The sequence below is a fragment of the Vigna unguiculata genome, chromosome 7 (genome assembly GCF_004118075.2).
Source record: "Vigna unguiculata cultivar IT97K-499-35 chromosome 7, ASM411807v1, whole genome shotgun sequence".
Taxonomy (NCBI): domain Eukaryota; kingdom Viridiplantae; phylum Streptophyta; class Magnoliopsida; order Fabales; family Fabaceae; genus Vigna; species Vigna unguiculata.
In genome coordinates, this window is record NC_040285.1 from 6,627,228 (window position 1) to 6,653,996 (window position 26,769).

The 26,769-nt window shown below is 38.8% G+C and overlaps 1 protein-coding gene across 1 annotated transcript; it reads right to left on the reverse strand.

The window, feature by feature from the left end:
* Positions 1–17,385: 17,385 nt before the first annotated feature.
* On the reverse strand, positions 17,386–20,007 carry LOC114190501 (cytochrome P450 94C1-like). Its single transcript, XM_028079413.1, has 2 exons — positions 17,992–20,007; positions 17,386–17,737 (listed from the first exon to the last, which is right to left on the reverse strand). The coding sequence occupies exon 1, from the start codon at positions 19,847–19,849 to the stop codon at positions 18,326–18,328; it is 1,524 nt and encodes a 507-aa protein (XP_027935214.1). The 5' UTR covers positions 19,850–20,007; the 3' UTR covers positions 17,386–17,737; positions 17,992–18,325.
* Between the last annotated feature and the right edge of the window lie 6,762 nt (positions 20,008–26,769).

The following is a 26,769-nucleotide window of genomic DNA, read 5'->3' on the forward strand; positions in this document are numbered from 1 at the left end:
TGTTAATTTTTCTGCCCTAAAGTTAGTGGGCCTAAGGCCGGCCCAACGTATAAGTCCCTAAGTCTGCCCTAATTCCACACTCACTCTCAATATTGCAGAAACTCCACAGCCGTCACCTTCTCCTTCCGCTCTAGAGCTCTGCTAGGGTTCCTCCCTAGGTCTCTCGAGCTAGCCCCGAATCAGCTTCTACTCCACGTAAGTAACCCCTCTAGACCATCAGAGTCCTATTTTACTTTCCCCCTTGTATTTTCCGCAGTTAGGGTTAGGTACTAATCTGCCTTGGTTTCGTGTACCTTCTATTTTCAGCTCCTGTGCGTTCTAGAGCTGCTGTGCTCCTTGGTCCCGCGTTGAACGCCCTGTACGAACCCATTTTCCAGGTACGGGAAGTTAGGGTTTCAGTCTTTTAGGTGTTGTCTTGGCTGTTCTTGAGTGAGTACTGATTTCATGGATGAATCCTTCGTGTTGGTGTGATTAAATGCTTGTTATGCTTGGTTGATTTGATATACATGGCTGTTACAGTGAAGAACAGTGGCGAGACCTGTAAATCTCGCCCAAGCGAGTCAATCTCGCCTAGGCGAGATGAAACAGGGAGCTCGCCCAGGGCTATTGCACGAAAGGTCGCCTAGGCGACCTGCTTGAACTCTTGAGCGAGGGAACACCTCGCCCAGGCGAGAGGGATCTCGCTTAAGCGAGATCCCGTGATGTTTCCTGAGTGCTCCATCGAACCCTCGCCCAGGCGAAGGGGGGGCTCGCCTGAGCGAGCACGTCTCGCCTGAGCGAGACCCCTCAGCCTGAGCGAGGGATTGAGCGAGACAGTGCGTTGTTTGGGGTGTTTGTTTATTCTTGGATGATTGATATTGGGTTAGGTGTGAATTGTATGATGAGAAACATGTATATAATGGAGTATTATGCGTGCTTGGCATGAATCGCGAATTGTGTATGTCGGGTTGGGTATGTTATTGGCATGTGAAATGTGTGAGAGGTTTGGAACTAAAGGAACACGTTAATGATACGAGATGAGGCCCTAGATTCATGGGGTGGTGATGATCAGATGCATAGATCCAAAATGCGAGGTGTATGAGGAACAAATCCCAGGGAAGGGTATGAAATTGTAAACATGATATTTGATGTTCTCCTACTGTTGTTTATAAGTGTTGGTCCGTGTCAGCGTGTAATTCCTTGGGGTCTCTAGGTGAGACCTTCGGGGCTACGCTTCAGTGGTCGGGACGTAATCCCATGGCCCCTGTTAGTGGGTGTCCATGGTGGTGCCCCATCTGTATAACTAAGTAAGGATTCAAGGTAAGGACTGTATCCTGACACTCTAAGGGGCCAGTTAGTCTCACTTAGAGCGGACTGACTCCTGTGGTGAGAGTAGCAGGAGGCCTGAAATTCATTAAGGGCTAACCTTGTGGTGGGAGAGATTTTGATTCATCGTAACACTTGTATTACATAGCTCAGGGATCGAGCAGCTCAGGGTCGAGCAGAGGTATCCACCACAAGTGCAAGCATCCGCTGAATCCGACTAGGTTATACGTATCCGGATGAGTCGAGTCGAGTCGTAGTGTATTGAATGAAGAGTCATAATATGTTTGGTTGCTGTGAGGATGAGATGATGAAAATATATTTGATTGCATGACGTATATGTTGTTGGCTCTAGCTTACCCGTTTTGTTGCATGGTTGTGATGTATGTGGCTGTTCTTTCTTGCGATGATCATCAACTTGGTTGATGGAAGCAGATGGGCGAGGTTCTCGTGGTCAACAAGGGAATGGCGACTCCGCTACTTAGCCATCTGGGCTGGATCTCACGCTTCTTTCTTTATGTTTTCTTTAGGACTATGGCCCCTGTATTCGTGGTGGTAGGATTGTAAACTTTTAGTTAAATAACTATCCTACCTTTATCGGCATCGTGGAGTGCCTAGTTTTATAGGGGTGATGTTAAGAACCCCAGGACTGCGTTATTATGCTATCTTATGTGTGGCGTTTCCTTTAATTGCGTTTATAAATTAAATGGGACGTTACATTAACCTTTTGCATGTGATTTTTAAGAATTAATTAATATTTAATTTGTTAATTAGATTTTGTTATTTTATTAACTAATGAATCAATTTAGAAAGAGTCAGAGATCCATTTATTTCTCTGAAAGTATTTGTTTTAATTTAAATTTAAAATTCTTGTTTTTAATTCTGAAAATAACAATTAATCTCTCTTTTTGATCTTCAAATTCATAATTTGCAATTAAATTATTTAATAGACGCCTTTGAATTAATTCAAGTTTTACCACATCTTAGAGTGTATTATTTATTATTTAATTGAGTACATTCTCCATCAAATTTGAAGCTATTCGCAAATAATTTCAATTCAAACTTACTTACCATTATCAAGAAAAATATGTTAAGTTTTTATTTTAGTTTTACTTATATTATTTTATTTTGTATTGTTTTTTATTTTATGTTTTGCTAATGTGTTAGGCAGAATACTTTTCTTGTTTTTTAATTTTAAATTTCGAAGTTTTATTTCTATTTTTTTAATTTAAAATTTCTGCTTTTGTTTTTTTTTCGGTTTTCCACTTCTTTTCCTGTTTTCCATTTTATTTAATTTTGAATTTTTGTTTCATTTATTTATTCATTAATTTTGAAATTCTATTTTCATTTTTAAAATTTTGAATTTCAAAATTTTTTATTCTTTTATTCTTTTTGGTATTTTTTAATTTTTGAATTTCTGTTTCTTATTTTCTAATTTTAATTTTCAAACTTTGTTTATAGAATTAAAATTAGAAAAACTCTTCTTCAAACTCTTTCTTTTAATGTTCATACTACTTCTTGTGTAAGGCCCATTAAAATTGTTTTATTCTTTTTTGCTCTAAAGTAAAGGGCTTCCCTTGTAATTGGATCTAGGGCTGGCCCAAGTGATAAAACTAAACCCTAATCTGCCCTAACACACTCACTCTCACTCATTCACAGATTACAGTCCTCTCTCTCAACTACGTCAATAGAGCTCTGCTAGGGTTTGCTTCCTCGCCTTGAACAAGTCTGCTCAAAGATCAGTTTTGTTTTCTGCTCCATGTAAGTGATCCCCAATCTCATACCTTTACTCCATAAAAGCTCTTTTCCGTATTCCTCCATTTAGGGTTCCATAATAACTTTGTTCTGCTATTGTCCCGCTGTTCTGCCAGTTTCCAAGTCCATCTCTCGAGCTGTTATGCTCCGTGGTCCAGTGTCGAAGCCTCGTGCAACCCCTTTCTAAGTACAGGAAGTTAGGGTTTCTGCGAAATCATTGGTAACATGATTGTTTGTGTATGATTCGTGTGATTTAAGGTTATGTATATTGCTCTAAGTTTGTGAAGTGTATTGTTGCATGTGCTTAGCCTGGTTTTGTCTGTTATGCGAGTGAACAGTGGGCGGTGACTGATAATCTCACCCAAGCGAGCTGGCCTCGCCTAGGTGAAATGAGCATAGGCTCGCCCAGGTCTTCTCGCGCGAGAGGTCGCTGAGGGGTCTCGCCTAAGCGAGACAGCGCAGAAGCTACTGTTTCAGTATTTCGAGCCTTCGCCTAGGCGAGGAGGGCTCTCTTGAGCGAGAGACCCTCTCGCTTGAGCGAGACTCCTCTGCCTGAGCGAGAGGCTAGGCGAGAGCGTGCGATTCAGTTTGGCTTTTCTTTCCGTTCGTGGATGTTTGGCATATAATTAATGGGATTACTTTATGATGGCATGATGGGGATGAGTATACATGATTAGGGGGCTTACATGTAATGAATGGTGAGTTTGGCATGATCTTATGTGAATTATACATGAGGGGTTGAATACGTATGTGGTCACAAATCTGGCATGAACAACGGTGAACATTGATGATTGGTAATTTAGTGGCATGACATTGATATGAAGGGAGACACTTTTCTCATGATTGGTAACACGAGTTGGTACTGGTTCGACATATGATATATGAGGGTTGATTATGGATGTTGGTATGAAGTTTCTATGCATGATGTATGTGTTTATTTCTTGGTCGTTTATACATGTTGGTAAGTTGTCAGTACGTAATTCCTTGGAGTCTCTAGGTGAGGCTTCAAGGTCGTGCTTCAGTGGTCGAGACGTAATTCCATGGCCTTTGTTAGTAGGTGTCTATGGTGGTGCCCCATTTGTATGGTCTGGTAAGAATTCAAGGTAAGTTTGCATCCTAACACTCTAAGGGGTCAGTTAGTCTCATTTAGAGCGGACTGACTCTTGTGGTGAGAGTAGTAGGAGGTCTGTAATTCATTAAGGGCTAACCTTGTGGTGAGGGAAATTGATTCATTGTAACACTTGTAACACATAGCTCGGGGGTGAGCAGAGGTATCCACCACAAGTGCAAGCATCCGCTGAATCCGACCAGATTGTATGTATCCGGATGAGTCGAGTTGAGTCCTTAGTGTTTGAGTTTGAGAGTCATAGTATGTTGAGTGTTTTATGTATGGTTGATTGTGAAAGTGTATTAGATTACTTGATGAAATTATTTTGTGCTTTACCTTACCCTACTTTTATTATTGTGTGTTCTGTTGTGTGGTACTCTATTTTGCGATGATCATCAACTTATTGGTGTGAGCAGATGCGAGGAACACCCGTGGACAACAAGGAGGTGGTGGTTCCACTGCATAGTCCGCGTACACTGGTCTTTAATTTCTTTATAGGTTTCTTTAGGGCTATGGCCCATGTATTTGTTCGTCTTTGGATTCATATACTTTTGTTAAACCCTTATCCAGTTTTCTTTTGGACATCGTGGTGTGCCTTGGGTTGTAAGGAGTTGAGTTTCAAACTCTAGGACTACGCTAGTAGGTTATCTTTATGTGACACTTCCTTTAATTTTGCTTATTAAATTAAATGGGGTGTTACATTTATGGTATCAGAGCGGTCATTCCTTAGGTCTGTGGACTTGGATGTCTGCTTAGCTTTCTTTGTGTCTTTCAAAGTGTTCTAGTTAAATTCTTGTCTCATCAAGCTTAACCAAGTGATTTTCTATGTTCCAGTGAGCTATGGCAGCTCATCGTAGGAACACTCAATTCTCCCAAGGCGATGCCCCGGACATCGCAAGAGCTATAGAAGCCATGGTAGCTGCTATGACGCAACATAGTACAGCTATGATGCAGCAGCACGAGGCATCAATGCAGCGACAAGCAGCGTTGCTTGAGCAGCAGCAGGTGGTGATGCAGCAGATGGAGGCTTCTAGGGTAGCTGTAGAGGAAGCCCATAGGCAACACATGGAGGCTCTCCAGCAGCTAAAGAAGACCAGGACAACTGCACCTGCCTTCGGTCTTGAACCACGACCTGCAGTTAGGGAGTGGAGCTTAAAAGATTTCCTAAAGCATCACCCGGTGAAGTTTGACGGCAAGACTAGTTCTGACGCCGCAGACCAATGGCTGAAGGACCTGGAGTGCATCTATGATGCAAAGATGTGCCCCGTTGAGAACAGGTTGGCGTTCTTTGTGTATATGCTCACGGGGGAGGCAAAGCATTGGTGGATCAACACCAAATCCATCCTAGAGGAGAGAGATGAGTCGGTAACATGAGAGGTTTTCAAAGAGACATTCCTCTCTGAATATTTCCCAGACAGCATCCGGTAGGCCAAGGAGGTGGAATTCCTCCAGTTGACCCAGGGAGGGAAGATCGTGGCAGAGTATGCTGAGAATGGTCAGCCGCTTCTACACTTTATCGCTCACGAGGAATGGAGGTGCCACAAGTTTGAGAATGGTCTCCGCGGTGACATCCGATTGATGGTGGCTCCTTTATCCATCAAGGACTTTGCCGCTCTGGTGGAGAAGGCCAGAGTGATGGAGAAGATGAAACGTGAGGTGGAAGGCCAACGCCCACAACAGTCACACAGCCTCAGAGGATTGGTGGACCATTTGGGTCCAAACCTAGGCATGAGGAACGTAAGAGGCCGTATGATAGACCCCACCATCAGTCCTAGGGGTCTAGGAGTTTCTCTCCCCAACAGGGCTGAGTACAATGCTATATATGCGGAGGCCCTCACTTGAGGAATGCCTGCCCGCGCATGGAGGGTTATTGCCGGTGCAACAACTGGGAAGGCCACTTTGGGAAGGATTGCCCCAACCTTGCTAGGGCAGCGACACGTCCTCCAGTTCAGACTCCTCACCAACACCAGTAGAGAGACAAAGGCAACATGCCTCAGGCGATGGGCAGAGTCTATGCCATGACGGGAGCGGAAGCTGCTGGTTCAGGTAACCTGGTTATGGGTAGTTGCACGATAACTGATATGTTATGTTGTGTATTGTATGATTCTGGAGCGATACACTCCTTTGTGTCAGATGATTGTGTGAAACGTCTGGGTCTACCAGTGTGCGAGCTGCAATGCGAGCTTACGGTGTCTACTCTGGCATCGAATTTGGTCAGGACGTCGTCCTTATGTGCTAGATGCTCGGTGGAGGTGGAAGGACGTAGGTACAAGGTGAACCTAATCTGTCTGCCACTACAAGACTTGGAAGTGATGTTAGGGATGGATTGACTCTCTGCCAATCACATTCTTATAGACTGCCGAGAGAAGAGACTGTTGTTTCCCGACTCAGAGGAGCCTAAGTTGGTATCTTCTTAGGGTGTTATGAAGGAAATCCTTGATGGCGCGCAGTGTTACGGATCTTCACACATCTGGAGGTAGAGAGAGGAGAGGCGACGTCAGTAATACCAGTAGTGCAGGATTTTGGAGATGTATTTCCGGAGGAAGTGCCAAGGTTGCCTCCAAATAGAGAGGTGGAGTTCTCTATTGATCTAGTACCAGGGACAAGTCCGGTATCGATGGCCCCTTATCGCATGGCTCCAGCCGAGTTGGTGGAACTCAAGAAATAGATAGAGGAACTGATGGAGAAGCAATTTATCCGACCCTGCACTTCACCTTGGGGAGCACCAGTGCTGTTAGTGAAGAAAAAGGATGGGAGTTCGCGCCTGTGTGTGGACTACAGGCAGTTAAACAAGATGACAATCAAGAACAAATACTCGCTTCCAAGAATTGATGACTTGATGGATCAACTGCATGGGTCGTCGGTGTTCTCAAAGATAGATCTACGGTCGGGATACCATCAAATCTTGGTGAAGGCAGAGGATGTACAGAAGACTACCTTCTGATCGCGATATGGACATTATGAGTACGTGGTTATGTCGTTTGGTGTGACTAACACTCCAGCAGTGTTCATGGATTACATGAACAAGATTTTAAGACCGTTCTTAGATAAGTTTGTCGTGATCTTCATAGACGACATACTTATCTACTCCAGGACTCGGGAGGAACACACAGAACACTTGAGGTTGGTGCTCGACGTCTTGAGAGAGAAGCAACTTTATGCCAAGTTATCCAAGTGTGAGTTATGGATGGATGAAGTTCAGTTTTTGGGGCACGTGATATCAGCGCAGGGTATTTCAATGGATCCAGCGAAGGTTGAGGCAGTGGTTAAGTGGGAAAGTCCTAAGTCGGCCACAGAGATCAGGAGCTTTGTGGGGTTAGCGGGCTTATAGGAGATTTATAGAGGGATTCTCCAAGATAGTGGCGGCTCTGACACTACTTACTCGGAAGGACCAACCCTTCACATGGACGGACAAGTGTGAGGAGAGTTTCAGGAGCTTAAACGGAGGTTGACTAGTGCTCCCATATTGGTAATTCTGGATGTTGGGAAACCGTTTGAGGTCTATTGTGACGCATCTCATCTTGGGCTCGGCTGCGTTTTGATGCAAGAAAAGAAGGCGGTGGCCTATGCTTCGAGGCAACTTAAAGTACATGAGAGAAATTACCCCACTCACAACTTGGAGTTGGCGGCTATTGTGTTTGCCTTGAAGATTTGGAGGCACTATCTATACGGTGCCCAGTTCGGTGTGTTTAGCGACCACAAAAGTCTCAAGTACCTGTTTGATCAGAAGGAGCTGAGCATGAGGCAGAGGAGGTGAATGGAATTCCTTAAAGACTATGATTTTGAACTGTTGTATCATCCGGGGAAGGCAAATGTGGTAGCAGATGCCCTGAGTAGGAAGAGTGTACATACGTCACATCTCATGATAAAGGAGGTGGAACTGCTAGAAAAGTTCAGAGACATGAAGCTACAGGTGGAGTTGGGGTCTGAATTCATTAGGTGTAGTACCCTGACTATATCTAGTGACTTCTTGACCTCGATTAGAGAGAGGCAGTTGTTGGATGCCAGTCTAAACAGAGTCAAAGAACAACTTGGGTCAGATGAGACTAGAGATTTTGCTTTGGGTAATGATGATATCTTGAGATTCCAGGGTAGGATTTGTGTACCTAATGATGCTGAGGTAAAGAAGTTAATTCTTGAGGAAGGACATAAGAGTCGCCTTAGTCTGCACCCTGGCATGACTAAGATGTACTAGGATCTCAAGGAAACCTTCTGGTGGCAAGGGATGAAGAAAAATGTGGCTTAGTTCGTATCATCATGTTTAACGTGTCAGAAGGCGAAGGTGGAGCATCAAAGACCCGGTGGGAATCTACAGCCCTTGGAGATACCAGTATGGAAATGGGACAGCATCTCCATGGACTTTGTGACCCATCTGCCTCAGACTTTTAAGGGACATGATACAATTTGGGTTATAGTGGATCGACTGACCAAGAGTGCCCACTTCTTGGCGATGAACTTGAGAATGCCTATGGCCAAGTTGGCCCAGTTGTACATTAAGGAGATAGTAAGACTTCATGGGGTGTCTTCGAGCATAGTTTCTGATAGAGACCCGCGGTTAACGTCTCAGATTTGGCAGACGCTACAGAGTGCTATGGGTAGCAAGCTCACCATGAGTTCGGCTTATCATCCTCAGACCGATGGTCAGTCTGAGAGGACCATCCAGTCACTTGAGGACTTATTACGGACCTGTATATTGGATCACCTAGGAGCTTGGGATGAGGTGTTACCCTTGATTGAGTTTACCTACAACAACAGCTTTCATGCGAGCATTGGCATGACACCATATGAGGCTCTTTATGGTAGGAAGTGTAGGACTCCCCTATGTTGGTATCAGGATGGGGAAGCAGTGCTTGTCGGACCGGAATTGTTAGAACAAACTACTGAGAAAGTCAGGATGGTGAGAGATAGGATGCAAGCCTCTCAGAGTAGGCAGAAGACTTATGCAGACCGCAGAAGGAGACCCTTGGAGTTTGCGGCGGGCGATCATGTGTTCTTGAGGGTGACCCGAACCACTGGTGTGGGAAGGGCTCTCCGCTCAAGAAAGCTCTCTCCTAAGTTCCTTGGTCCCTATCAGATCATGAGGAGGATTGGACTAGTGGCTTGCGAGATAGCTTTGCCCCCTCAGTTGGAGAATCTTCATCCGGTGTTCCACGTCTCGCAGCTGAGGAAATATGTGTTCGATCTAGCTCACGTGTTGGAAGTTGAGGATATACAGATCAGAGAGGATCTTACTGTGGAAGTGCCACCCATCGCCTTAGAGGATAGCATAGTGGAGGAACGCCGAGGAAAAACGGTCAACCTTGTCAAAGTCATCTGGGATTAGAGGACATGCGACTCTACTTAATGAGTCTTCATTTGGTGAGTCTTCATTTTCGAGGTCGAAAATTTTCTTGTTGGGGAGAATGTAAGGCCCATTAAAATTATTTTATTCTTTTTTGCCCAAAAGTAAAGGGTTGCCCCTTGTAATTGGGCCTAGGGTTGGCCCAAGTGATAAAACCAAACCCTAATCTGCCCTAACACATTCACTCTCACTCATTCACATATTACAAATTTCTCTCAACTACGCCAATAGAGCTCTGCTAGAGTTTGCTTCCTCGCCTCGAACAAGTCTGCTCAAAGCTCAGTTTTGTTTTCTGCTCCATGTAAGTGATCCCCAATCTCATACCTTTACTCCCTAAAAGCTCTTTTCTGTATTCGTCCATTTAAGGTTCCATAATAACTCTGTTTTGCTACTGTCCCGCTGTTCCGCCAGTTTCCAAGTCCATCTATCGAGCTGCTGTGCTCCGTGGTCCAGTGTCGAAGCCTCGTGCAATCCCTTTCCAGGTACAGAAAGTTAGGGTTTCTGCGAAATCGTTGGTAACATGATTGTTTGTGTATGATTCGTGTGATTTGAGGTTCTGTATATTGCTATGAGTTTGTGAAGTGTATTGTTGCAAGTGCTTGGCCTGGTTTTGTCTATTATGCGAGTGAACAGTGGGCGGGGACTGATAATCTCGCGCAAGCGAGCTAGCCTCGCCTAGGCGAGATGAGCAGAGGCTCGCTTAGGTCTTCTTGCGCGAGAGGTCGCTTAGGCAACCAACTCATTTTGAGCGAACGAGCATCTCGCTCAGGCGAGGAGGGTCTCGCCTAAGCGAGACAGCGCAGAAGCTACTGTTCCAGTATTTCGAGCCTTCCTAGGCGAGGAGGGCTCGCCTGAGTGAGAGACCCTCTCGCTTGAGCGAGACTCCTCTGCCTGAGCTAGAGGCTAGGCGAGAGTGTGCGATTCAATTTGGCTTTTCTTTCCGTTCGTGGATGTTTGGCGTATAATTATTGTGATTACTTTATGATGGCATGATGAGGATGAGTATACTTGATTAGGGGGGCTTACATGTAATGAATGGTGAGTTTGGCATGATCTTATTTTAAAATATTTATAGAAATATTTAATAAAAACATTAATTTTAGTAAGAATATCACCATAAAATTTATAAAAAAGTAAATTTAGTGTCAATTTAAGGAAGGACAATATTGCTTCATTTTTACAAAAATTAAGACTAAATTGAAACTAAAAAGAAATATAGGGACCAAATTGAGTCACTTTGACACGTGGCACAACTGTGAAGTGACACGTGTAAAAAAAATTAAAATTAAAAAAATAAAAAAAAACAAAAATTGACACGTGGCGTTGACTTTAACACCGTTTGGTAAAAGTTAACAGTGAGGACCAAATTGAGTCATTTTTAAGAAAATGAGGACCAAATTGAGACAACGAAAAATTTAAAGACCAAACTGAAATTTCATGACAAATAGAGGGACTAAAAGACTAATTTAACCTAACATTTAATATAATACAAAAAGTGTCTCTACTTTGATAAGCAGAGACTTTGAGCCCAAAGACTTTGAGGCCCAAAACCCAGCCAACAGAAACCCTACCTTACAAATTTCATCTTTTATTACTCCCTAAATTACCAGCATGCAGTAACAATAACTTATGAGCACAATAACAATTGAGCAACAATCTTACAAGCACAACAAGAAGGCAATATAGGAAGGTTGCAGACCACGAACACCATCGCATACGTGAGCACCCATGAATGCGAGCTCCCACATGCGACGAAGACCGAATGACAACAAGCGACTTTAACAACAAGCACCATGACAAGAAAGGATTCAACAAATGCACGATGGAGAGTGCTTTAGAAAAAAGGAATGAAGAAGGGGCTGAATCAGAAAACTCTCAGACCATAATCCCAAAGAGTTTTGTCCACAAATGCGCACCAAAGGACTTTGTTTAAAAGTTTTTTCTCATTGAACTTGCCAAATCATGCCAAATTTGTGAGTTTGACCGAGTGAACTGAGTCTACATCTGATTCTACCAAGTTCACTTGAAAAACGAGTTTGTTTTCCATGACTAGGAACGTAAACTCGTCCGACTTAACGAGTTAACTTGCAAGTTTGATAAACATGGGCCATAACATCCCCACCCTTATTAGTGTATATGACCCCTCTCAATATCTCTTATTCTGTTTTCATGCCTCTTATCTTACTTAATGTTCTCATTATTATCTACTTCATTCTATACTTGTTCAATTTTTTCAAAAGATTGTTCAATGTCTTCTCTCATCATTATTTACTTTGTATACTAATAACATCAATTAATAACCTTTGAGCTCCATTAAGTTTATTATCACCATCATCACCTATTCATGCCATAATCAAAATTCAAGTTTTAAGAAAAATAATGGACATCCCCATTCTTCTCACATGTTTACATTCTATGGATAATTGCGCTTGTGTTTTTACTCAAATTGGCTTTTCTATAGTGAAGTACTATTACCATTTCATGTTAGTTCTCACCTTAATGTTTTTTATAAGAATCAAATAATCTATAATCAATAGATACTTTTAAAAGTGGCAATGACATAATTTAAAACCAAAATCACAACACCAAAACATGTAGAGTAAGGAAATTTCACTTTAAAGAAGAATCGAGATAAACATGAATTGTATAGAAGAAGAAAAAAACACAATTAGAAGACATTTTACAACAAAAGGCTCATGATAACTAGGAAAACAAACATAGAATTTATTAACTAAAAAAAAATCAAAAATCAAAACTAGAACAAGGAAACTTAGTTAAGTGGAATTGATTTTGCCAAGTTTCCAAAATATATATAAAAAAACTTGAACAACTTGATTACGACAAGCAATAAATCTTCTAAAGCAATTTCAAACATTCTTGTCACATGCTCTTCCATTTAAAAAAAAAAAGAAAAAGCTTAGCCAAACTTGATTTAATGTAGGTTTTAAATAAGTAGTTAAAGTAGGAATTTTTGTGAAATCTACTTAACAACCCATGTAATGTTTTCTTGCAAAATTCAAGCAATCAAATTTCTAAGGGTTTTAAAGAAGATTAATGATTGTTAGATGTAGTTCTTCGTTGATAGGCCTTCTATAAAAAATGTTCTCATAAATTTTGTAAAAAGAATCGTCTTCTTTAACACATTAAACAATATGTATATAATACATAACTTAAAAAGTTTAAAGGATGAGAAATATTGACTCCTTTAATTTTTATATCGGGTTGTTTGTGAAACTAGATCTTAATCAAGTTTCACTATGCAAGATATTGCTATGAGATACAAGTTATGAATCCTTTAGACGTCAAAAACTCTCGACTAACAATTGAGTATTGTTTAGAACAACAATCACTTCTAGCTAAAACATGTTTACAAAGAAAGTGATCAAAAGATCACTAAGATGTTACTTGAAAGAGATTTTTTGTCCTTAAGACATATACAATTAGCTTCACTATTTTAGTTTTCTAGAGAACACTAAAGTGTTTTATCAAATGAAATGTATAGATTAGAGTGTAAGATTGTTTTCACTTAGAGACTCTTATGTGACGTCATCATAAACTTTTCTTCTAGCAAGATGTCTTCAATACATAAAGGCCTTAAGAAAAGTAATTAGTTGTAAATCTTTCTATTGTTTCATAGTCTTGAAGGATTCTTTATTCTTTAAGTTGTTTCCATAATCATCGAGGAAGGATTTGCAATAAATGTTCTTCATACAACATTTGATGCACAATTTCTCTTGAAGAAAAATTTGATATTTAGCGTAATTTATCAAGTCTAGGTTGTTGGTGTAATGTGGCTTTAAAAGAAGTGGATGGGGAGGGGGTGAAAAGATCCTGTAAAGAAATTCTACGCACACAAATAATCAAGCGAAAAACTAATCAAGCTATTAAAAGTTAAGAGTATGGATAGAGAAAAAACACACAAAAGAGTTATATTGGTTTACCTCCACGTGAGGCTACGACTAGTCTCTTATGCAACCTTCTTAAGAAATTTCACTAATAAACACCTTTTACTAGCAACTAGTATCATCCTCTCTAGGTTACACGAGTTTCAACTTCTGCAGGTGCACGAGTACAAACCTCTCTATCGAGTATCAACCTCTCTATCGAGTATCAACTTCTTCAAGTATCCTTTATAGTCTCTTCATGAGATCAAGAACTCTTAATTACAACGAATAGTCAGAAAATATTCTCACCGTAGGACTGTACAATTAAGCTCACATGTTATAATTTCACTTAGTGAAGAATTTACAATATATAAGTTCTCAACCTAATTCACTAATCACTAACGCTGTGACAATTTTTCATCACTTTAATCTTTTTGTAATAACTTCATTCTTTTCGTTGTTTTTCTCGTATGACTTTGCATCTTTTGAATTGTTGTTGCATTCTACAACTGCTGAGACTTCAAATTGCAACACTTCATAATAATATTCTTGAAAAGGAATGACTTATGGTGTGTTTGGATTAGGCAATTCAAGAGGGTAATTCATTTATTTGGAGTATTTGAAATTCTTTGCAATAAAATGCTTTGTTTGGATAGAGAAATTAAAAAGCATTTAAAATGCATGCATTTTTTTGAAGTATTTCAATTAGCTAAATTAGAAGAAATTCAAATACTCTAACCTTGTGTTTGGATGGAACATTTCAACAATGCTCAGAAATTGAAATGCTTTGCATTTGAATTGCTTGCATTTAAATTTCCTTCATTTTCTAAATAACTTGTTTGGATAAAAAAAAATACCTTACATTTCAATTTCTTGTTTGGAAAAAAACAATTGAATTCCTTGTGAGATAAAATTTAATTTTTACAATATTTATTTTATGCTTAATTATGTTTTGAGTTCATGATAAATTTGGAAATGGGCTCGATGACCCAGATGGAACGAGCTGACCCACCCGACTACCCAACCGAATTGGTTTTACCCAACCGAATTGGTTTGACCCGACGACCCAGACAGGTCAGACCGGTCAAAAAACCCAGACAGGCTGGGTCGACCTGATGATCCAGACAAGCCTGACGACCCATACTTGCCGGTCATGCTTGTCAAGTTCATCAACCTGACCCGACACGACCCGGCCTAACTTGACCTGTTTGGGTCATTGGCCCAACTTGACCCCACTAGGTCGTCAAATCGACTCAACCCATATGGGTTGTCAAGCTCGTTTGTGTCATCGGACACACCCGACAAGTTTGTGTCGATGGGCCGACCCGACATGGCAAGGTCGTCGGACTTGTCTAGGTCGTCGAGTCGATTGGGCCTGACTAGGTCATCGAGTCGATTAGGCTTGTTGGGTCAACAGGTCGATTAAGTCGTTGGTCCTGCCCAACACGTCTAGGTCGTATGGCCCGCCAAACTCGTGTGGGTTATTGGACCCACTGACTCGTCTTGGTTGTTAGGTAAGTTTGGCTCGTCTCTGTCTTCGAGCCCACCCGACTCATCTAGGTCGTTAGTCCCATTCGGGTCATCGGACCTGCCGACCCGTTTATGTCGTCGGGCCAACCTGGTTCCTCTAGGTTGTTGGGTCAGCTCAACACATCTTAGTCATAAGGCCCACCCAGACGGTGTGGGTTGTCAAGCTTGACCAACCTGTTTGAGTTGTCAAGCCCGCCCGACCCGTATGTGTCATCAGGTCACCTGGTCCGTTTAGGTCATTGGGCCCGCTCGACCCATTTAGGTTGTTGGGCCTGCTCGACCCGTTTGTATCGTCAAGTCGATCCGATCCGTCTGAATCGTATGGCCAGCCCAGCCTATCATGGTTGTGAGGTTGAGTTAGAAGAATTTCAAATTCCACCTTTTTCTAGGGTATTTGAATTTCTTCTAATTTAGCTAATTGAAATACTTCAAAAAAATGCATGCCTTTTAAATGCTTTTTTATTTCTCTATCCAAACAAAACATTTCATTACAAAGAATTTCAAATTCTTCAAATAAATAAATCACCCTCTTGAATTGCCTCATCCAAACACACCCTGAAAAAATGTGGAATTTGAAATACTTCTCACTCAACCTCACACTCTAGACTCAATCCCAAACGGACCCGACAAATTCGACAACCATGATAGGTTGGGCTGGCCACGCGATCAGAGGGATCAGACCGACCTGACGACACAAACGAGTCGAGTGGACTCGATGACCCAAACGGTTTGGGTGGGCGGGCCCGACGACCCAGACGGACGGGGTGACTTGATGACACATATGGGTCGAGCGGGCTTAACAACTCAAACAGGTCGGTCAAGCTCGACAACCATACCACCTAGGTAGGCCTGACGACTCAGACATGTCGGGTAGGCCCAACGACCCAGACATACCTATTGACCCGACAAGTCTGACCGACCCATTTCCAAATTTATCATGAACTTAAAACATAATTATGCCTAAAATAAATATTGATAAAATGAAATTTTATCTCACAAGATATTCAATTATTTTATCCAAACAAGAAATTGAAATGTAAGATATTTAAATTTCTTTATCCAAACAAGTTATTTAGAAAATAAAGGGAATTTAATTGCAAGCAATTCAAATACAATACATTTCAATTTTTCAGCATTGTTGAAATGCTTCATCCAAACACAAGGTTAACCAATTCTTTAATTTAATTATTTAGCTTGAATTCCAACACTAATTTTCAAGACTTCAATTATTAATATGTTGATGTCTTCAAGATATCATGTTTCCTTTTATAAATGAGTTCAAACTTGATTTTGAATTTTTCTCTTTGCTTCAATGTTCACAATTGTCTTGTTAAGGAAAATTTGTTCCATGTGCTTGTGCATTTGAATTGTTAGAGCAATAATATTTTGTACTTAATTAAACAGTTCGTTCGTCAAACATTTCCTAATTTTCATTTTATTTGAATGTTTGATTCAAAAGCTTTCTTCTTCCAAAATATAATTATCACAAAATAATTTTCTTGAATGTTATAGTTCGCATAATTAATTCTCCATTTTGAAAAATTAGATCAATATACAAGTTCTTGTGATCAATAAGAGATTAAAATCAATTAGCCATATTAAGTGTGTTCTAATCATTTAGTGTTAAATTGAGTTCTACTGTTTAGGTCGTCTAATACTTTGTATTACTTAAAGATTGGGGGGTCATGTAATGATTTAGGTATAATGCTCAAATCTAGTGATTACCATTTGTGTACTTGTCTAACACCTCGATTGTCTACTACGTAAACTTGTCTAATGCTAAGACTTGACATTTACATTAAATAGACTTCCTACTTATACTAACATACATATTTAAATATTAACCATTAAACATATGAAAGTATAAGTACATAACATATATTTTGATCTTCAAACCATATTCATCAACCACTAAAACTCATTATGTTATTAGAAGTTCTCTCTTAGTTAACATTACTACTTCACAAAAAAAATTATTAAATTTTTTCCTCATTTGATAATTTTTAATAGATTTTAACAAGAAGAAGAACGTGTTAGAAAAAGTAAAAGAAAAAGATATACATGTTTTCACAACTCATTTAAAAATTCAAACAATTAAGAAACAGAAAAATTATTATTAATTAAAATTTATATTTAATTTAATTGATGAATAGTTGAATATATAGCTAAGTTATTTTTTACTTAATACTTATTTTTATTCAAATAATTAGATTTAATATTAATAATTCTAACATTTATATCACAGGTAAAATTTTAATAAAATAAAAATACCAAAAAACTACTAACAATTAAATATCCTCAATATTGCTTTCTTAAATAACTTGAACTTCTGCAAATGAATAATTTTAATACTTAACTTTTTAAAATATAACTTTTCAGCTTTAAATATTTATTATATTATTATTTAACACTGCAAAATTTAAAATGAATACTATTTTAATTATAACGTGAAGAACTTACATAACCAGCCTTCAAAACTCTAAGAAATAAACAAGAGTAAATTTTTATTCCTAAACAGCAGATCATACATAAAGGTGTTATTAATTAATGAACATTGCAGGTACTACTATAAGTTTTATCTACATAACATCAATAAAAAAAAATAGAATAAAGAAAAGAAGAAGCACACACACATACTCACAAATAGGTCACAGCTTTCGTGGCGCACTATATAAATGTCGGATCCACTGAGCAAAATCCACATGCAGTCAAAAACCACCAGCTTCAGGAATCAATTTCAACATTAACTTGTACCTCAACAAGATTCCACCGACATCAACACATTCATTCTGGTTTAGTGGTGCAAACAACACCCTTCTGCACATTAATCACATCCCAGTCATTTTCCAACTAATCACTTCCATAGCTTGTGGTGCACAAAACAATGCTGTCTCTTCATTTTCCACCAATATCATCATCACCATCGAATCAATCACCAATAATCTCTCATACATAACATTTAATCACATGCTATATGTATGGTCCATAAATAACGAATACCTAACTCCCAAAAAACATGTAAACATAAATGTTCCAGTGTAAGAAGGTTGCCAAATATCAGTTATAAATACCTTTATCGTGAGTTGCTTTTCTGCTCTCTGTGCTTTTCCTTTTTCAAGTGCTTGTTCCAACTGTCGAGTATCATGAACAAGTATACATCTTCGTCAATCCAAATCCTATGATCCTTTACAAGATTCGCTTAGTTATGGAACCATATGGAACTTAACTTGTGACAGAGGTTAATTACAAGAGTTAAGTATCCAACTTAGAGTAAAAAATCAGTTCATACAAACCAGAGTCTGTGTCCCAGATAGAATCTAAACTCAGTCCTTGATAAACCTGAAGTTGGCCTAAGAGTGCTTCATATAACTCATATAACTTAATCTTACACTCTTGCTTCAAATCTCATGCTATATGTTGTTGTTCTAATCCTCTCTCATGAACCTTCACGGGGAGGCCAAACCTAAAGGTGGCAGTGAGTCCAGGGGAGAAACGAGGGTTTCCACAAGATGCTTCCACCAACTCGATGTGGAACTTCCGAAGCAGTGAAAGTGCCACAGTTTTGAGCTCCATCAGAGCCATTTCCTTCCCCACACAAACCCTCAACCCTGCTTGAAAAACCGGGTACTTGAACGGACTTTCAGGGTGGAACACCCCATCCTTCAACCACCTTTCTGGTCTAAACTCTAAACAATCACAACCCCATATTTCCTCCAACCTTCCCATCGCGTAGGGATGGTAAGTAACCCTAGTTCCACTCTCTACTTTCGTCCCATCGGGTAACACATCCTCCTCCAAACAAAACTTTGAATCAAACTGAATCGGTGGAAACAGCCTCAGACTTTCATGCATCGCCGCTTGCAAATAGTGCAATTGCTTAAGCTCTTCGAAGCTCGTGAGATCCTCATGAGGCCCAATCACTCGATCTGCCTCCGCACGAATCTCCGATTCAACTTCTCGATGTTTCCCCAACAGATAAAAGAAGCTGGTGAGAGCCGAAGCCACTGTGTCACGACCCGCCAATAAGAAGCTCACAACAATGTCTCGTAAATACGTGTCGTCATCGTGGACCGTGCTCATGAACCGCGACAACAAGTCCTTGTTTTCAGAGAAACCCATTTCGCGCCTTTGCTTTATGACCTCTCTGGCCAACTGGTTAATCACTTCAACCGCTTCCCGAAGCCGTTTCTCGCTCCCCACATTGAAAAACCTCTTCACCTTCCACAGATAAGGCGACAACGCCATGGCTCTTTCCGCAGAGAGCTTCGACGCCAAGTCAAAGCAAACCGCGAACTCCGACATCGGCAGAGACTTCTCCAGACACTTGGGGTCCAACCCGAAGGAGAAACGGCAAATGCTGTCGAAGGAGAATCTCCGGAACACGTCCTGCAGGTCCAACACGACGCCGTTTGAGGCCGACGCGTGAAGGAGCGGGAGGAGTCTGTCGTGGATTTCGCTCTTGACGATTTCGAAGGCGAAGAAGGTTATGCCGTTGTTGTTGAGTTCGAGGGTGGCCATCTTCTTCTGGAAGCGCCAGGTGTCGCCATCGACGTTGAAGATTCCTTTGCCGAGGAAGTCGCCGAGGATGGTAGAGAAGGGTTTCCCCTTGGGAAAGTTGTGGAACCTGGTCTTGAGAATGTACTCGACGTTTTCCACGTTGGCCGTGATGGTGTTGCGGAGCACGTGGATGTGGATGGTTTTGGTCGGGGAGGTTCGGAGGAGGTGGGTGTACCAGTCGCAGAGGTTGTGGAAGTATTGGGACCAGCTTGAAGTGAGGTAGGCCTGGCACGTTTCGCAGCTGCATAGGATGTTCTTTCGGCGAGAAAAACGTGCGATTGCGATGAGAAGAAGGAGGATGGTGAGGGAGAGGAGAAGAGAAGAGAAATAGATGTTGTTGGTGAAAAACTGCAACGAGGGTTGGAGTTCCATTGATGGAAGATTGACGATGAAGGAGAGAAAGTATGAAGAGATATGCAACCGAGAGGGGACAAGTGGGATTGGCGTTTGCTACAATCCTTATTTATTCTTTGGATCACTTTTCATCACATCATCTTCATTTCTTCTTTTTCCAACCTAAACTTTATCAAGAAAAATACAATATATATGGAATTGAAATACTTCTAATTTTTGCAAATTAACTTCAGTTTAGTATTTATCCAAAATTATCCATCAAAATAATGGAAACACTTGTCAAGTTTAAGTTTGTGAATAGAGACTCTTTTACCAATTAAAAAAAAAAAACCTCTTCCACCTCCATAAATAGTGCTAATTATTTGCCACGTGTGAAATTTTCAGTTTACAGGACTTTTGACCCTCGGGAATAAGTATAATAAATAGTCAAATTGATAAAGTATTCATATATTTTGTTTAGAGATGTAATTAAATATGTGTTTTGATCTTTACTAATTAACATATATTTTTATTAAGAGAATATTTGAAACTAATATATTAACATGTGGGACTCAAGAAGGGATGTTAAACAAACTTTTGCACATAGGTATTTTATGGACCTATATTTCAATTTTGATAAAAAAATTTCATATTAATTAGATATGAATATGAGTATACTCAATATTTTATATTAGATATAATGACGAGAATAAGTTTATAAATATCCACTCCATTCTTGTCGGTTCCATGTTTATACTCTTTTTTATTTTAAATTATTAAAACATCCTTAAATTATTAGGTAGTTGAAAAGACTTATTTTATTGTTTTGTTTGGTCTTTTATTTTGTTTGGTTCTTTGATATTTTCAATTCTATCTCTATAGTTTAATTCATTTAATATCTCCCATGTTAACTCAAGTACCTAAGGTACTTTTCCTCCCTTATAAACTTAAATGCTATTTTTTTTTTCTTTTATTGGTTTCCTTCAAACCACGCATTACACTTTAGAACATGGAAACCCAATTTATTAAACTAAATTATTTATAGAAAATACATTTGAGTCTTATTTTTTTAGTGTTGTGAGGTTGTGTGGGATCGAGTTTAGATTAGGTAAAATTGTGCCAAGTTGGTTGAGTTCGAGTTAGCTAAGTTAAGTTGGGTCAATTTATCAGGCTTGACTCAAATTAGGTCACTTCAAGTTTGACTTACATTGGACCACGTCAAGTTGGATCAAGTTTAGGTTATATCGAGTCAAGCTTAGATTGGTCTAGTCAGGTTGGCCCAAGTTAGGTCAAATCAGGTAGTATCAGATCAATTTGAGTCAGACCAGGTCAAAATGGGTCAAGCTTAGCTTAAGTCAAGTTGAGTTAGACCAGGTCAAGATGGGTCAAGCTTAGCTTAAGTCAAGTTGAGTCAGACTAGCTCAAGTTCAAGTCAAGTTCAATCATATCTAGTCAAGCTAAAGTCAGGTTGGCTGAGATCAAACTAAATTGCCCTAAACTGAAATCATATACAGTGTTGTCAAACCCTTGTTAAGTTGAATCCAATTCAAGAATGATCATGAGTCAAACTTAGTTCATGTCGTATTAATCGAGCTCGATCTAAGTAAGTTGAGTTGAATTCCAACTTTGCAATTAAGTTGCAAATAATATAAAATAATTAAATACCATTTTACAAATGGTATACAATCTTCAAAAGTAAATACTTAAATTAAGATATATAATAAAAACTCATACAATTTAGAAATATTTATGAGTTGATTGAAGTATTCTTTTAATATCATAGTAGGTTAAACCCATTTTAATTCTATATTTATTAATTCGCTCTTAATTCTAAATCTCTCTCATGTTATATGTATAAATTTTCGGAGTTGAACTTCTCTTCATCCATTATTTAATAGGTGAATAAAAAAGTCCCATAACTCTTGTATAACGTGACTAGCATTGGTAGATGAAATATGGTGCAAACAAAAGCATGCTTCCCATTTCTAACTTTTCTTGATATACATTAATTATAGCATTGGCATACTATTAACATTCTCTATATCCCTTTACCGGTTGTTCATCATTAAATTTTATTAAAAAACGATTTATTATATGTAATGGAATCTCCTCTCTTAATTATAATTTTGTTAACTACACAATTTAAATTCATGAACTTTCTTAACGTGAGAGGATATTAAAATTTCGAATGAGTTAATCTTGATTAAATAATTATAATAATTGAATTATATAAATTAACATAAATTATTATTATTATTATTATTATTTATTGTTATTTTTTTCTAAATTAATTGATACCAGCTTTCACGAGATATACGCTAGATATATTAAGTCGCATTTTTTAATTTGATTTACATTAGTCATTGAATCGTGCAAAGTAAATTTATTGAATTTTATACTAATAATTAGAGTTAAAATCGAGAAAATTATACAATTTTAGATAGTATTTACAAATTAAATTTCAAATACAAATGTAATATGATAAGATTAGTAAAATAGTCAAACAAAATCGTGAAACCATGTAAATTATTATGTTTTTTTTTTCTCATTACATTATTAACACCTTCTTTGGTGAATATATTTAGTTCAAATAAACATAAATTTAATGTAATTAATAATTTATTATTATTAAAAATATAAGTGAGTTTAAGTTTTATATTAAATAAAAATAACAGAGTATCGTACAAAAATAAAAATTCATAAATAAATTTTCATAAATAAATTATAAACTCTTGTACATGAATTGAGCATTGTTTCATTAGAATAAAAAATCACTTTTTTGAGATTACATGTGCAACATCACATCATATTATTAGAAAAATTTGATGAAGTATTAGAAAAATTGATTTTTTTTTAATAATTTATTACTTTTATTATAAAAAATAAAATCTACGAGATCATGATTTCACGACTTATGATTTTATGATTTTATGAACCTTACTATCTTAATTACATTATCGATTTTAACTATTAACTACCTTTTAATCAGTTCATAGTTGAAATTTTTGTACATAAATTAAACTTAATATATTTTTGAATAATTGAAGGTAATATACATTTTAAATACGCTAACTTAAATGGATACGTTCTTACATAGTTCAGTGGTAGACAAATGCTGCAACAAAAAGTGAATGAACTCAGAAGAACATAAAAAAATAAGTTAAACCAAGCTCGATGAACTCGTGTGGTACCTTGAACAGAAAACTATGAGCATAAACTACCATCGGAAACATCCTTGCTGCATCGACCATGATGTTTTGTATCGTAGCCCGAAAATACAATACCACATCACGTGCTCAATTTTGAGGACACCAACCAACACATCTTCTCTGACAGATTTTGTTCGTTCATTACTTCGGACAATATATATATTTTTTTCTCTTTGAAACAACATTTCCTCTTTTTTCTTTTGGTGACATTCCAGGAGTACTTTTTTTATCGATAATTCTTTCATCTTCTAATAATGTGATACAATTATTAGCACTTTAATTATTACATGATAGGATTTTGTTGCTTTCGGCTCTCAATTCCAGACGTATTCTTAATTCTTAATTAATAATATAAAGAGTATAACGTGTGAGTTTCATCACGTGTAATTTGAATAGCATTTCAGGTGAGAATTAGTATGACCAAAACGAATCTGTCTTTATATTAGTTCTAAGTTTGTACTTGATACAATCAATCACTACTGCAATAAAATAGAGGGTTTTGGAATAGTTTATTTCTGCATCGATTCTACATTTTAGAAAGTGAAAACTTTCTTTATTAATATCGACTACATATTATATTATACCATCAATCAATTTAATATATTCTTTTTTTTCTAAAGAAATATAAATCTTTCTATATTTGTAGCATATGTATCGACAGATGCAAATTGCTTGTAGTTAGATGTAACTGACAAGATGGTTCAAGAGAAAGTCGGTCATTGTTGGGATTTTTGGGCTTTTGGAAATATGAGAGGTATGAGAGATATATGTGATATGTTCTACGGAGGAACATGTTTTTGTATTTTATTGATATACTCTATATATAGAGCAAAATATAACAAATATCAAGTATAAAATATTTAGAATATTTCACTCCTAATCTAAAATAATAACTAATTTCCTAAAACTGAAACATATATTTAAAACTGAAATATTTCCTAAAAACTAATTTAAATAAAAAAGATATTAAGTAATATTCTCAACAGTCATTGTTAAAATCAATTAAACATTCAATTGGTCTAAACAAGTTATTAAACAAGCTTAAAGAGAATTAGATCATAATTAGATCATCTCTAATGAAAAGTTCATAGAGAAAAAAATCATAACTACATGTTAAATTTATGATTATTAGTACATTTATTACATATTTATTACAACATTTATGATCGACCTTGAACTGGCTTTAGCCTTTGAGTACCTTTAGTAGATACCCCCAATTGGTGACAAACAAATTATCCTAACACGAAGAGGATAACACCGAAGTGTGAAAACTACAAAATTATTTAAATTCCCTTTAAGCTTGTTTACTGACTTGTTTAGGCTAATTGAGTGTTTAGTTGATTTTAGCAATGACTGATCAATTTTCTCCTCAATCGTCAAGTTGGTTACATCCAACTCCATGCGATTTGCACCGGTCAATACATATAGTACAATATCAATTGTATAAAAATTTTAAATAACATGCCCGACCAGACCTGTTGTCATCCATATCCCTAACCCCTACTAAGGATGGAGGAGAGTGGTAGCCTTCTTCTAGTTTAGAACTTAATAAATGTTAGAGTGATGTTGTTTCCTTGTTTCGTAGGTTTACTCTTGGACACTCGTGGATTTATATTGCAATCCTTCACTAGTGCAGATTTGACATTTTACTTCGCCTTATAGGCCTCGGTTACAGCTGAACCGAAGCCTATAAGGAGGCGGTGGCATTTTTGCAATTTCGTCAGGCTTTCGGCCTCGGGTCTTTAAGGACCGAGGCAATAAAGGGGGCTTTAGGCCTCGATTACAAATGAACCGAAGCATATAAGGCAGCCCAATTTTCAAATGCCACCAGCATCAGGCTTTTGGCCTCGGTTCTTTAAAGACCGAGGCAGTAAAGGGCGCTTTTGGCCTCGGTTATTAATTGAACCGAGGCCATAAAGTCAGCATCAGGCTTTTGGCCTCGGTTCTTTAAGGACCGAGGCAGTAAAGGGGGCTTTTGGCCTCGGTTATTAATTGAACCGAGGTCATAAAGTCTGTTAAAATTCCCAATTCGCGAACCCTAACTACTATTCATCGTCTCCCAAACTCTTTTTTCTCTGCGCGAATTTCTTCGCTCTACCACCACCATCACGCTCCGCCTCCGTTGCTGACCAGCATCTGCCATCAATAGTCGTGCGTCGTCGCCTCCATCGCGCTGTCCAGGTTCACCGATTGTAAATCACCTCCCGATGCGGGTCAGTTCGAAAACTCTGCGCGAACTTCGCTGCCACCACCACCACCGCAGTTGCACCATTCACGGACCTCACAATGCATTGTGTTCTCTGCAACAGAACCAGTGACAACCATGGCAACACCTCGCACCACCGTGACCTGCCATCAGCACCTGCAATGAAACCAGCACATCCTCACACAACACCACCATGGGAGCGCGAGTCATCTTCACCAGACGTGCAATTTCGCACCACACAGATCCATGCGAAACAGCAGAAACCACTACAACAGCGCGTCATCATCACCACTGCAACGGTGAGCGAGAATGAGCTAGAACAGCAGTAGAAGCCATAGCCACCACTGCGAAGACGAAACAGACGCTATGGCTTCGGTTCTTTCAGACCCGAGATAGAAAACAGACGCTATGGCCTCGGGTGATAACCGAGGCCAAAAGGAGGTGCCTTTTGGCCTCGCCCCAATATGCCTCGGTTCTAAAACCGAGGCAAAATCACGAAAGTAACCGGGGCCAAAAGCCCTCACTGCACTAGTGCTTTTTTAGGATAAGGGCTTTGGGACTCATGGCCCAACACACACTAGTGCAAAATTGTATTTTTACCTCGCCTTATAGGTCTCGGTTGGCAAAGAACTGAAGCATATAACGGCGCGGTGACATTTTTGCAATTTTAGGCAACTTTTATGCCTCGGTTCAAGAAAAACCCGAGGCCAAAAAGGGTTATAGGCTTCGGTTCAAAAAAATCAGTGCCAAAAGGTGCTTATATGCTTTGGTTGAACAGACCCAAAACCAAAAGGTTACGTCTTTGGCCTCGGGTGGCACTGAACCGGGGCCAAATAGTTTAATTAGGGCATAAAAACGCGAACTCCTCTACTTCTAAGGTTAGGGCAATAACCATCCTCCTTGTAGTCTTAGGCTCTAAAATGCATTGTATTTACCCATAGGTCTCTCTCCAATGCCTATATATGGGGACCTCTCTACCACATGTTAAGGGTTGAACATTTAAGTAATATATGCTATGTTCACTCATGAGTGTAAGTGCATTATTTGAGTGTTCACTTTCTTAGTCCCATCCAGAACCTTGGTTCAAGTGGTGATAACCACCACTTATCTTGGGTTGGTTCATTCCCTAAGTCACATGTCTCCTTCCCCTTCCTCACTCCCTTCTTTTCTCTCCATCTCTTTACTTCTTTATGTTCATTTATGTTCTTGTTTTGTTTTAGGTATCATCCCCTTTAATGTTTTCATCTTACTCTCTTTATTTTATTGATTGAATACTCTCATCTTTCGAGCTCTTGTGAAGTGAACCTTCAAACTTAGATAACCTAAGGGACTTTGTGTTTAGTGAAGATCCTTCTTGATTTTTCTTAATCACAAATACCTAAAAATAAAAAAGATGTTACAACCTCCATTAATGTTGTCATATGATCATCAAAAGACAATGTTTTCTTCTACTCTAAAGGCAAGTTTGTTTGACATTGTTGTTACACATAAACAGCCATTTACATTAGTTAGTATTAGGGATGACAATGTGGACTTGGTTCGGA

Bases quoted from the DNA above. Each gene is read 5' to 3' on its own strand.
- LOC114190501 (XM_028079413.1), bottom strand. From the start codon at position 19,849: ATGGAACTCCAACCCTCGTTGCAGTTTTTCACCAACAACATCTATTTC.